Source organism: Sorex fumeus, unplaced genomic scaffold, assembly GCF_029834395.1.
Source record: "Sorex fumeus unplaced genomic scaffold, SorFum_2.1 ptg000098l, whole genome shotgun sequence".
In the NCBI taxonomy this organism is placed as follows: domain Eukaryota; kingdom Metazoa; phylum Chordata; class Mammalia; order Eulipotyphla; family Soricidae; genus Sorex; species Sorex fumeus.
The window spans coordinates 74,973,756-74,985,150 of record NW_026606155.1 but is presented as its reverse complement, the minus strand read 5'-3'; the positions used below and the strand labels follow the sequence as shown (position 1 = coordinate 74,985,150).

The 11,395-nt window shown below is 50.2% G+C and overlaps 1 protein-coding gene across 2 annotated transcripts; it reads right to left on the bottom strand.

Moving 5' to 3' along the window:
- Positions 1 to 999: 999 nt before the first annotated feature.
- On the bottom strand, positions 1,000 to 9,653 carry KLHL33 (kelch like family member 33). 2 transcript variants are annotated; one of them, XM_056134064.1, is made up of 5 exons: positions 9,525 to 9,653; positions 8,532 to 9,299; positions 3,487 to 4,411; positions 3,203 to 3,370; positions 1,000 to 3,071 (listed from the first exon to the last, which is right to left on the bottom strand). In XM_056134064.1, exons 2-5 carry the CDS (start codon positions 9,280 to 9,282, stop codon positions 2,519 to 2,521), a joined length of 2,397 nt encoding a protein of 798 aa, XP_055990039.1. In that variant the 5' UTR covers positions 9,283 to 9,299; positions 9,525 to 9,653; the 3' UTR covers positions 1,000 to 2,518. The 2 variants fall into 2 exon arrangements, with proteins under 2 accessions (XP_055990039.1, XP_055990040.1); XM_056134065.1 differs by having other exon boundaries at positions 8,532 to 9,294.
- Between the last annotated feature and the right edge of the window lie 1,742 nt (positions 9,654 to 11,395).

Genomic DNA, 11,395 nt, shown 5'->3' with positions numbered 1-11,395 from the left:
ACTAGGTTACACTAAAGACTCAAAGCCAATCTCTAACTTCCTTCTCCCTTTCTTCAGTCTTCTTCCTCTTTTCTCGTATAGATACTATGAGTCCCTCATTTTCAACTATGTTTCTAAACAGAAATACAGAGAAAAAAATCTTTAGTAGAAGAAAGAAATCTAAAAACCAGAGCAACCAAAAGTGGTATCAGAATAAAGATGCAAGAAAGGCTCCATCTCACTCTTAGGAGCAAGCGTGAGAATCTTAGTGAACAATAGTAATACATAATTAACCTGTATAAAGAACTGACCTTGCTTTGCCCTGAGCTGTTCAGGAGTGGGAAATGGAAATAAAGACAGAAAAAAATCTAGTGGAGTTGGGATTGGAAGGAGGGAAGGCACAGCTGCTAAGTGAAAGCTACTGTCTTCAGATACACTCCAGAGAGGAGCCTTGTATAGCCAGGAGCTGCAATGCAGACTTCCCTGAGCTGGACTACATGCCTGCCTCCACCACCTGTCACTCCCACTTGCTTCTTTTCTCTGACCAGAAGTCCTTTTTCCATCACAGACAAGTAGCTTTCTGGACAGTCTTCATATCCAGTTCAAACTCCACTTCAAACCTCCTTGTTTGCCCTTCAGATTTAGTTCATCTCCCAGTTAAAAGGTTGCAGCAACTTCGTGTTCTATTGAGCCATTTTCCCCAGCAAAATGAACTGTTTGGGGTCTCCATCATGTTTAATGAAGCTATGGACATCATTTCTTTAAATATAATATTATTTCACTTAACAGACGAAGAGTCCAGGGAAAGCATTTTTTTTTTATATATTCTTTGAGGAAAAAAATTGAGCCACTTGATTGTGATGATATTCGCTTTCCTATAGTGGTCTGGAAATGAACCCACATGATCTTGGTGTGTGCTTCCATTCCCATATGGAGATTTCTTCTCTTCCAGAATCCTTCCCTGCACAGAGTTCACTCCTTGCCCTCTGAACCCTCACAGCACTTTGTCCATAACTCACATCCACCACAAAATACATTTATTTCCAAATCAGTCAGCTGGTCAAGTGCTCGCTGACCTTTTTCTCATGAGTGTCTCTGATAGTGTATGGTACAGAGCAGGTAATTAATAACTGGAAGAAAGGAAATGAGAACTTGAAAAAAGGAAGAACAGAGTGGCAGAAGAGAGAAAGTATATGACTCACCCTTCCACGGCCAAGAAAAAGGGAAATGGATTTAAAAAACTGAAAGTGACAGAAGGGGAAAGATAAACATGACTTTTTCTTGTTCTTCTCTGCCTCTCACTCTTTCCTCTGCCACATCTTATTTTCTCTCTTTTTTTTTCTTTCCTTCTTTTTTAGCTGACACCTAGCAGGACTCAGTATTCTAATATTTGTGGTGTTTAGGGAACCGTGTCGCACTGAGGATGGAACCCAGGCCTTCTGCTTGTGTTCCAGCCCTTTGAGCCATTTCTTTTGTTTTCTCTGATCTTCAAAGATCCTCACTCCACAACCGCCCTGTTTTCACTCTTTGTCACTGAATTCGCTCCAAAAGGAAGACATGAACCAGTCAGGCTTTTGATTGCTTTCATTCCATTAGAATGGCCTCATAACACCCCATTTCCAACATGGATGCCTTTCCCCTTTGTTCTGCCTCCTCCTCTTCCTCACATACAGCATTCTTTCCCTATCACTCTGACACCTCAGGCCCTGGTGCTATGCCATTTCCAAACAGGAATTCCTGTCTCTGACTGAAAACTCAGAAGCTCTTAGGGGTAGCCTGTGGTGTCTGAGTTGGGAATTGAGAGGCTAGGCCTATAAGTTACCTGAGAAAGGATAGTATTAATTGACCAATGAGATCATTCAAAGGGCTGGAGCTAGTGTCTGGCAATTGCCAGGGACCCAGATTCCCTGGCATCACATGGCTTCCTGAGCACTGCCAGAAATAACCCTGGTGGCCTCCAGCATCACTGAGGAGGACCCCTCATTCAAAAAATAATAATAATGAATATGGAAGAATATTGTCAAGAGTGTTATATGTCTCAATGAACAGGAAACAGACAGGAACAAATCCTGGTAAAGGCATAGTTGTGCATTACAGTCCTTCCTCTCACTTCTTAAACTCCTGCAGAGATGATCTCCATGTTTTCGTCCTTAATTCTTGGGTCAGAATCATCCTTTTCCCAACTGTCTGCTCATGAACCCCTACCTTGGCCCCTGGAATTTCTTGATCACCTTTCCCAGCCAGATGCTCTTTCGGACAAAGAATCATGCCAGATTTCCTAAGCCTTATCGAGTTGTTTTGGGGCAGCCTCTTTTAACCTCACTGTTCAGCTGTCATCCCTTCCCCAACACCCTTTCCTCAAGGCTCTAAAACACCTTTTCCTCCATGAAGGCCACAGATACAAAAGCAGCTTATGTGTTGTTAAGCATTGTGCAAGAAGAAATTCCTACGTGAATAAGCCCTTCTCTTTCTGCCCCCAACTTCCGTTCTCTGCCGATGTTTCTTATCCCTACTGCCCCCCTTCCTCTGCGGCTCTCCTTCACCCAGCAGGTTTGGATTGGAGCTGGGAGGAAACGAGAGCTACGTGCTGAACCATGGGCAGCTTCAGGAGGCAGGCGGGCATCTCGGCCCGGGGCCGGGGCAGCGCTCCCAGGCAGAGCCATCGGCCCAGGCCAGGACAGTAGGCGTGGACCAGGTGAGACAGGGCGTAAGTACGGTGGCTGTAGCCCCCCAGCACCAGCAGCTCCCCCTGCAGGACAGCAACTGCAGCTCCTACGTGGGGCGAGGGCAGAGGTGCCAGGTGGGTCCAGCTGTTAGTCCTCAGGTCGTAGGCCTCGAAGCTTAGGAGATCCCCAGTCTCATCGAGGCCCCCTGCCACATACAACCGACCCCCTAGAGCAGCCATGACGTGTCCAGCCCGAGAGACTCCCATGGGGCACAGAAACGTGCCTGGCTTCTCCAGTTTGGGATCATAGTGAAGCAAGGATCCCAGGAATTGACCATTTCTGCCACAGCCGCCACTCAGGTACAGTCGTCCATCTAAAACAGCAGCCGCATGAGCAAAGCAGTGCACCGGAAGTGGTGGCGCAGGCCTGAGGAAGGACAGGACACATGAGCAGACGTTGATCATTGTCAAGGCCCCTTTTCTTCCAAGTGCTTCCCCGTGCCCAACACCTGCCACCCCGACCCTGGCCCTTGCTCGCTGCCCTGTTCCCCAGCTCACCTCCAGACATTGAGCTCTGGGTTATAGGTCTCTACAGAGTTGAGGGCAACACCATTGTCTCGTCCACCCAGGGCATACAGAAGCCCATCCAGTGCCACCAGTGGGAAAAAGCAGCGAGCCTGGCACAATGGGGCCATCTCCTCCCAGTCCTCTTGACTGGGGTCCCACCTGGACACACAGAGAGACAAGAGATGAGGAGAGTTGACCCTGGGGTGCTGAGGTAAACGGAATAGTTTCCTGAGCTTCTCCCCTTGGGGCATGTCACACTCCGGGAAGGGTTGTACCTGAGAGTCGAGGCCAGGGTGCTGGAGTTGCAGTAGAAATCTTGTCCCCCGCACACGTACAGTTCATTTCCGGTCAGGCTCGCAGCCCCGTGCCGGAAGCGCCCCGGGGCGGGCAGCGTGGGCAGCCGTCCCCACTCCACCGTGCGCACCAGGCCTGTGCCGCAGCAGAAGGCCCGAGCCCACCACACTTTCCGGGACGGCTGCCTCACGGCCATATCAGCCCGGAGCCCGTCCCCACCAATCACTATCAGAGCCTGGTCGGGCTCCCTTCGCCTCGCCCGGCCGGGGATCTCAGCCTCCACTATCAGCTGGTGCAGCAAGTCTGCAGACAGCGGTGGAGGCAGTCCGGTGGTCCGCACCTTCCGCAGCTCCCTGGTAGACATACGGCCAAAGCGGACGCAGTGAAGCAGGGCCCTGGCCTCTGACTCTGGCATCTCAGGGTGGGCAGCCAGCCAGACACGTGCAGCCATGAAGGCTTCAAACTCTTCCTGCACGTGGAGCTCATCGCTGTCCAGGAGCTCGGCCAGGCAGGCAGCAGGTAGAGAAGGGAAAGAGGGGCACAGAGTCACAGCAGGCAGGTGAGTGAGGAGGTAGTGACGGGCTTTGCTCCAGAGTCTCTCCAAGCCCGGGGCGTCGGCCATGGGGAACAGGACCAGGCAACGGGCTGGGTTGAGACCCTGGGCCAGGGCATTCTGGCACAGAGCCAGGCAGGAAGAGCTCTGGTACAGGAGAGCAGCCTGGGCAGCTCTCAGCAGTCCTGGCCATTTTGCCCGCACAACCCCAGAGTAGGCAAAAGAGACGAGCAGTCGCAGGTCCTGGGCGGAGATGGTGTGCAGAGATACCTTTGTGCCCTGGGATTCCTTCATTCCGCTCAGGAGCATGGCCCCAAAGAACTCACTGCCGCAGGCCAGGGCTGCTCGGTGAACTGTAAGAGGGAGAAGCAGAAGGAGACCCAGAGCTTTGCAAACTGCCATGCACTTTTGCAGCCCCACCATCCTAAAAATTTGGGGCAACCCCAAATTTTGGCCAGACCAAACTGACCTGCATCAGAATATCATGGTGTGCATTTAAAATGCGACATTGTACATAAGAACTAAAGCTGTTTATAATATTATAAGCATGTTACTAAACTATAGAAAAGATATCACATGTTGAAATGTGCTTTATACCTCAAAAATAAATTTAAAATGCAGTTTTGGGGGCTTGAGTGATAGCACAGTGGGTAGGGCGTTTGCCTTGCACGCGGCAGACCCAGGTTCAATTCCCAGCAGCCCATATGGTCCCCTGAGCACCGCCAGGGGTAATTCCTGAGTGCAGAGCCGGGAGTAACACCTGTGCATCGCCAGGTGTGACCCAAAAAGCAAAATAAAATAAAATGCAGTTTTGAGGGGCTGGAGTGATAGATAGTACAGCAGGTAGGGAATTTGCCTTGCATGCGGCAGACCCGGGTTAGATTCCCAGCATCCCATATGGTCCCCAGAGCACCGCGGGGAGTAATTCCTGAGAGCGTGAGCCAGGAGTAACCCCTATGCATCGCTGGGTGTGACCCGAAAGGAAAAAAAAAAGAGGCAGTTTTGAGAATTCACCCTATATGACACATAGTTCTAAATGGATATTCTAGTAACTTTTGTTCATTTATTTCTTTGGCCAAATCTGGAATTGCTCATAAGACGGTACTTCTGGCTTTGTGCTCAGGGTGTGCTCCTGGTGGTGCTTGTGAATTGAACAGGGCAAGGTGAAGGGGGCATAAAAAGCAAGCACTAACTCTCTGTCCAGGAATTTGTATTGCAACATTTCCAAGGACCCTACATGATTTTAATTTTAGTGACCTACAGATTCTTTGATAAACATTGCTTTCATTTTTTAGTTTGTTGTTGTTCTGGTCCAGGTCGACTGAGACATAAAATGAGCAGCAAAAATCAATGTGTATTTTATATAGGTTCTTCTATGTTGTGCACTGGGTACAGTTTTTTTCCTTTACAATTGTAAAAAAAAAAAAAACCAGCATCATCCATTCTGTTAGTCAGATTTTTCTCAGAAAGTTATTTCACTTGGGAATGGCTGACCCAATCTTTATGACTGTCTTCTGCTTCTACCCAAGTTTTCGTGCTTAAGATTCCTCATGAGCTGGGGCCAGAGAGATAGTACTTACTGGTAAGTCATTTGCCTTGCATGCAGTCAACCTGGGTTTGATTCCCAGCACCCCTTATGGTTCCCTAGCACCTCCAGGAGTACTTCTTGAGTGCAGAGTCATGAATAACCCCTGAGCATTGCTAGATGTGACCCAGAAACACTCCCATCCCCCCCAAAAAAGATTCCTTATGAATTGGATATGTGGCTCAGTGATAGAGTACTTGCCTTGCATGTGTGAGGCCTTGGATTCTATTCCCAGCACAGAAAAATCACTTTTTTTTTTTTTGCATCACAACCAGAGATATAGTATAGGGATTAAGTCCCTGGCCTTGTACATGAACAGCCCTGTTTGATACTCAGCACTGGCAGGAATGACCCCTGAACAGAGAGCCAGGAGTAAGCCCTAAGTACTACCAGGTATGACCCCAAAACCAAAACAATGAAAGAGAAAGAGGTTGATGAAGTAAGTCCTCTAAGGTGAGTCTCATGGTCAAGCTTCCCAGGAAGCTTAGACACTTCTGGCTGCTTTAACCAACTGAGGCCAATTCACTTCTCTCAAAAGGCAAGAGTTACTAGAACATTGTCTTGTGAGGTCGTTGACAGTAGTTCAATACTTACCAAGGATCAAACTTCTGAAATAGTTTCTAAACACACATAAAGGTAAAGGTAAAGGCCCTTCCGTTGTTCGTCGATTTGCTCGAGCGGGCCCAGTAACGTCTCCATTGGAGACTTTGTTGTTACTGTATTTGGCATATCTAATACGCCACGGGGAGCTTGCCAGGCTCTGCTGTGCGGGCGAGATACTCTCGGTAGCTTGCCGGGCTCTCCGAGAGGGGCAGAGGAATCAAACTCGGGTCGGCCATGTTGGCTGCATGCAAGGCAAACACCCTACCGCTGTGCTATCGCTCCAGCCCCATTCAAAACACTAGTGAGGATTTTATAATTATGAAAATTTAAACCTCCTCTCTTTTCAGTGTTAGCAGAGATAACAAATACATTCAGAATCTGCTATGAACCTAATACTTCCTCTTCATCCCAGCCCCCACAAACACCAATTCATGTGCTGAAGTCCCAGTCCCCAATGTAATTGTGGGTCATGAACAGGGGTGCCGTAATGAATGGTTTATATCTTTATAAGTAGAGACAAGAAAAAGATGATGATAATGATGATAGTGGTGGTGGTGATGATGGTGGTGGTGGTGGTGGTGGTGTGTGAGTGTGTGTGTGTGTGTGTGTGTGTGTGTTATGGGATACTCCACCAAGATACAGAAGAGGGTCTATTGCCAAAACCTGGACTGGATCTTGGACTTCTACACCCAGAACTATGAGAAATAAAATTCTGTTCTTAAGCCAATCCTTTTCTATGGTATTTTTGTTATAGCATCTGAAAAGGATTGAAATAAGAATTTTTCCTTCTGGAGTCCCCAGAAGCACTGGGCGCCAGTTATTCCTCCAATAAGCAATAGTTGTATGATTTGGAAATGTCTTGAAGTCTGACTTCTTTATTGATAAAGTTTAAAAACTGAACTGGATCTTCTGTATACTATTTCATTTTAAACTTTGGTGTGTCTGCATTTTAACTCTACTCTCCAGGTCCTACATGTCTTTAGTAGCATAGGAGGCAATAATAAATATACTAGTAAAAGCAGATATGGCTAGGGGCTAGAGAGATTGTAAAAGGGTTTAAGGCACTTACTTGCCTTTCATGGTTCAGGCCCCAGTTTGATCCCTTGCACTGCATATGGTCTCCTTAGCACCACCAGGAGTGGTCCCTAAGAATTTTGCCAGGTGTGCCCCCATATCCCCCCCTCAAAATCAGACCTGGCTGATACATATGACTTTGTATCTAGGTTCTCACCAGTTAATGTCTTGGAATTTAATTTGGGATTAGGGGGATCTTGAGCCTTACCTAACAATGTTCATGGGCTACTCCTGGTTCTGTGCTCAGGGATCACTCCTGGTGGTGTTCAGGAAATTATATGTGGTGCTTGGGATTGAATGTAGATTGTCCATAAGCCAGGTAGTCCCTCTACCATCTATCTCTCCAGCCAATCTCTGGATTTAATGCTTTTTATTTGCATCAAAAAAAATTGTGCCTGTGTTCTCCATGAGAACGAAAAGAGATGGCATGTAAAATTTTTTGGTACTCAATATCTCACTAACTGTTAAGAGAATCACTAGTTCTCCTTAGAATGAAAAGAGATGTCATGTAAAAATTCTTAGTACTCAATATCTCACTAAGTGCTAGCAGAATCTGAATAATATTTATTCAGGCCTCCTTAGTTTTCCTGGTGATGAGCAGAGTTAATCACAAATGGCCATGGCCTAGCAGGGATGTGACTCAGTGAAAGTAGTTCCTTGCATGCATGTTACCTGGGTTCAATCTCCAGTCCTGCAAAACAAGAAAAACAAAAAACCCTATTCCCCCCCCCCCAAAAAAAAACTATTTCTATTAATCTGGCAGCAAAACAGTGCGAAATCTTGCTCATTGACTATAGAACCCATCTCTGCCATGGTTTCCAACATACTTAGGAAAACATTCTTAGCTTTCCATGGTGTTCCTCTGCCTTTCTTGTGTCTCAAATAGACAGTAATCCCTGTTGAGTCAATCACTTTCTGCTTGTTTTGCTGGCATGCCGGAACCCTTGGCATCAGCTAGCTGGCTATAATCTCCTTGTCACTGGGCACAGGCAAAGCCAGAGGGCAGAGGGTCAGCTTAAGTCTGTCAGGACAGACTGCCCAGGAAAACAACTCAACTGCGCATGCCCTCTTCTTAGTGGGTCAGGGGAGGCACCCAAGGCTAGAAACCACTGCGTCAAGGTGCAAGCCTCCTGCTGCTTGCACCCCCCTCCCCACCCCGCATTCCGGTGACTTATGCACCTGTAGTCAGGGAGCGCCCCACACGCCCTCACCCCGCAGCCTGCAGCCCGCAGCCTCCAATTCCAGGTCGCACCCGACGCCCTCCTGGTACAGGAGCTCGATGCTGCGCAGGCTCTCCCTCAGCTCCTCGGCCTGGCTGCGCTGCTGGTCCTCGTCCCTGGCGCTTCCGATGGCCTTGCAGCCCCGCTGCGCCGCGGCCTTCACCCGGGGCGCCCCCAGAGCCTCGGCCGCCAGCAGCACATCTCTCGGCGGGGCCGGGCCCAGCACCCCCTCGTACGCAAAGGTCACCACGGCCTCCCAGGCTCTGGGGGCCACGTCAAGGTTTAAGGGGGCTCGCGGTCCTCCGTCTCCCAGCAGCCTGTCTCTGAACAGGCTGCTCACCGCGGCCAGAATCACTCTATGCACCCCGTATACTCGCCCCCCGACGGACACCTCCTCGTCCAGCAGCAGCCTCTGCTCACGCAGCCTCTGGGCTTCGGCGAAGAACTGGCTGGGGTGCTCCTCGCTGCGCAGCCCCTCGGGCTCCGCCACGCCCGCGCCCCCCTCGTCCTCATCTCTGTCCTCGTCTTCCTCCAGCGTCAAAGCTGGAGAGGGCAGGGATCCCGGTGCCATGGACTTGGGGCCAGGCTCTTCCCGAGGGAAGGGAGGCAGGCCGGGGTCGTCGTCCGGGGACGGAGGCCAGGAGGGGCTTCTGCGAGTAGGTAAAGGCAGGTCCAGGCTGTCCTTCGGGGCGGGGAGGGACGCGCGTCCCGGGTCCGAGGGGCGGTGCGTGGAGACGCGCATGGCCCAGGTCCGCTGGACTTGTTGCAAGGGCGGGGGGTGGGGGGGAACGGAGGAAAGAGAAGAGGGGGGTCAGACTGGGGACTCCCCCGCATCCCCAGAGCGGCCCCCAGCCAAAGGTTAGTCGCGGGCTCTGAAAACAAGGCGGGAGCTGGCATGCCGGGCTGTGCGGCGCTTGCGGACCGGGCTCCTTAGCACGCTCGGGTCCCCCGGAACTCCAGCCCTGTCCCCATCCCCATAGTCACCCTCCGGGGGTGCAGCAGCTCCCGCTCTCCTGCTCTGCGCGCGGGTTCGCGTGTCCCGACGTCCAGCACCCCCACGTCGCCGACAGTGGCAGTGGCGCGCGGCTAATTATACCCTGAGCCGCGGGCCAGGGGCTGGGCTCCCGGGGCCCGAACTGCGACATCCAATCCCCCGGCGATCGTCCGGGTGGGGAGGGACGAGACGTCCCGGGATGACCTCCACCACCACCTCCGCCACCAGCATCTACCCCCCGCCCCGCCCCACCACTACCACAAACACACACCCTGTAGGTCATGTCCCGCTCCTCCTGCTGAGCGAGGCGAAATGGGACGCAGAGAAGGTTGCGGGGAGCCGATAGGGGTGAATTGGGACCCCCAGGAGGCTGCGGGGAGCCCCGGGGGAGAGTGGGACCAGAAAGGCTGCGCTTCTTTGCACGGGTTCGGACGCATCGGTGAAGCCAGTGCTGCGCGGACCCCAGGAACTTGAGGCAGGAAGAGTGGAGGGTGAGTGTGGGTTCTGCAGAAAGGGCTCCTGGCAGAAGGAACTAGAGTGGAGAATGGAGATGAGCTAAGGAGAGCGAGGACGACAGCGCTACCCTTCCACTCTCATACCCCCCCTTCTTTTGTTATCGGTGGTAGTTCAAATTCAAATAATTTGCTTCTGTCTGATCTTTCCCTATCAACTACCTGCTGGGAACTCCCCTCTCCCCACCCCCATACACTTTCACTGCCTTCTCTAGGGTTTCATAAAAGAATGGGGAGCTGGCTCAGAAATGTGTTGAAGGGAATGAGTGCCTCAGAATGGCACCTCCTCTGGGAGCCAGGGACATGATTAGCCACAGAAAAAGTCTGGCTTCAAAATCTGTTTGCCATTTATAAATTGACCATCCAGGGTACCCTAAGTCTCTGGGTTGGCTAATGTACAACAAGTCTCTTAGTCTTCCCAGCAAGAACAAAATCACTGTTCTTTTTTTTTTTTTTTTAATTTTTATTAGTGACAAACCAAGAGATACAGTTGAAGACTTACAAATTTTTGTGCTTGGGTTTCAATTATACAACGATTAAGTACCCATCCCTCCACCAGTGCCATTTTCCACCACCACGGATCCCAGTTCCCTCCCACCCCCCCATCTCCCCCATCCCACCCTGCCTCTGTGGCAGGGCATTCCCTTTTGTTCTCTCTGCTTTTGGGTGCTTTGGTTTGCAAAAGAGGCATTGAGTGGCAATCATGTTCGGTCTATAGTCTACTTTCAGCATGCTTCTCCTATCCTGGGAGGATCCTCCCAATACCCTTTATTTGGTGCTCCCTTCTCTATCTGAGCTCCCTTTCTCCCCTAGCATGTGTGACTGGCCTCCAAACCATGGAGTAAACCTCCTGGTACTTATCTTGGCTATTCTTGGGTGCTAGTCTCCTATTTTGTTACTTTATGTTCCCCAGCTGAATGCAATCTTTCTACATCTATTCCTCTCTTTCTGACTCATTTCGCTTAGCATGATGCTTTCCATGTAGTACCACTTGTATGTAAATTTCATGACTTCATCTTTTCTAACAGCTACATAGTACTTCACTGTGTAGATGTACCAAAGTTTCTTTAACCAGTCATCTGTTCTCAGGCACTCAGGTTTCTTCCAGACTCTAGCTATTGTAAAGAGTGCTGCAATGAACAAACAAGTGCAGATGTCACTTCGACTATACTTTTTTGCCTCTCTGGGATATATTCCCAGAAGTGGTATTGCTGGGTCAAATGGGAGCTCAATTTCTAACTTTTTGAGAATTGTCCATACTGTTTTCCAAAAGGGCTGAACCAGTAGGCATTCCCACCAGCAATGAAGGAGGGTCCCCTTCTCGCCACATCTGCGCCAGCACCCGTTCT

Excerpts from the sequence above, each read along its gene's own strand:
- KLHL33 (XM_056134064.1), bottom strand. The coding sequence starts at position 9,282 with ATGCGCGTCTCCACGCACCGCCCCTCGGACCCGGGACGCGCGTCCCTC. Across the intron at positions 4,412-8,531 it reads TGCGGGCTGCAGGCTGCGGG|TTCACCGAGCAGCCCTGGCC; the intron begins GTGAGGGCGTGT and ends TCCCTCTTACAG. Across the intron at positions 3,072-3,202 it reads CCAGAGCTCAATGTCTGGAG|GCCTGCGCCACCACTTCCGG; the intron begins GTGAGCTGGGGA and ends GTCCTTCCTCAG.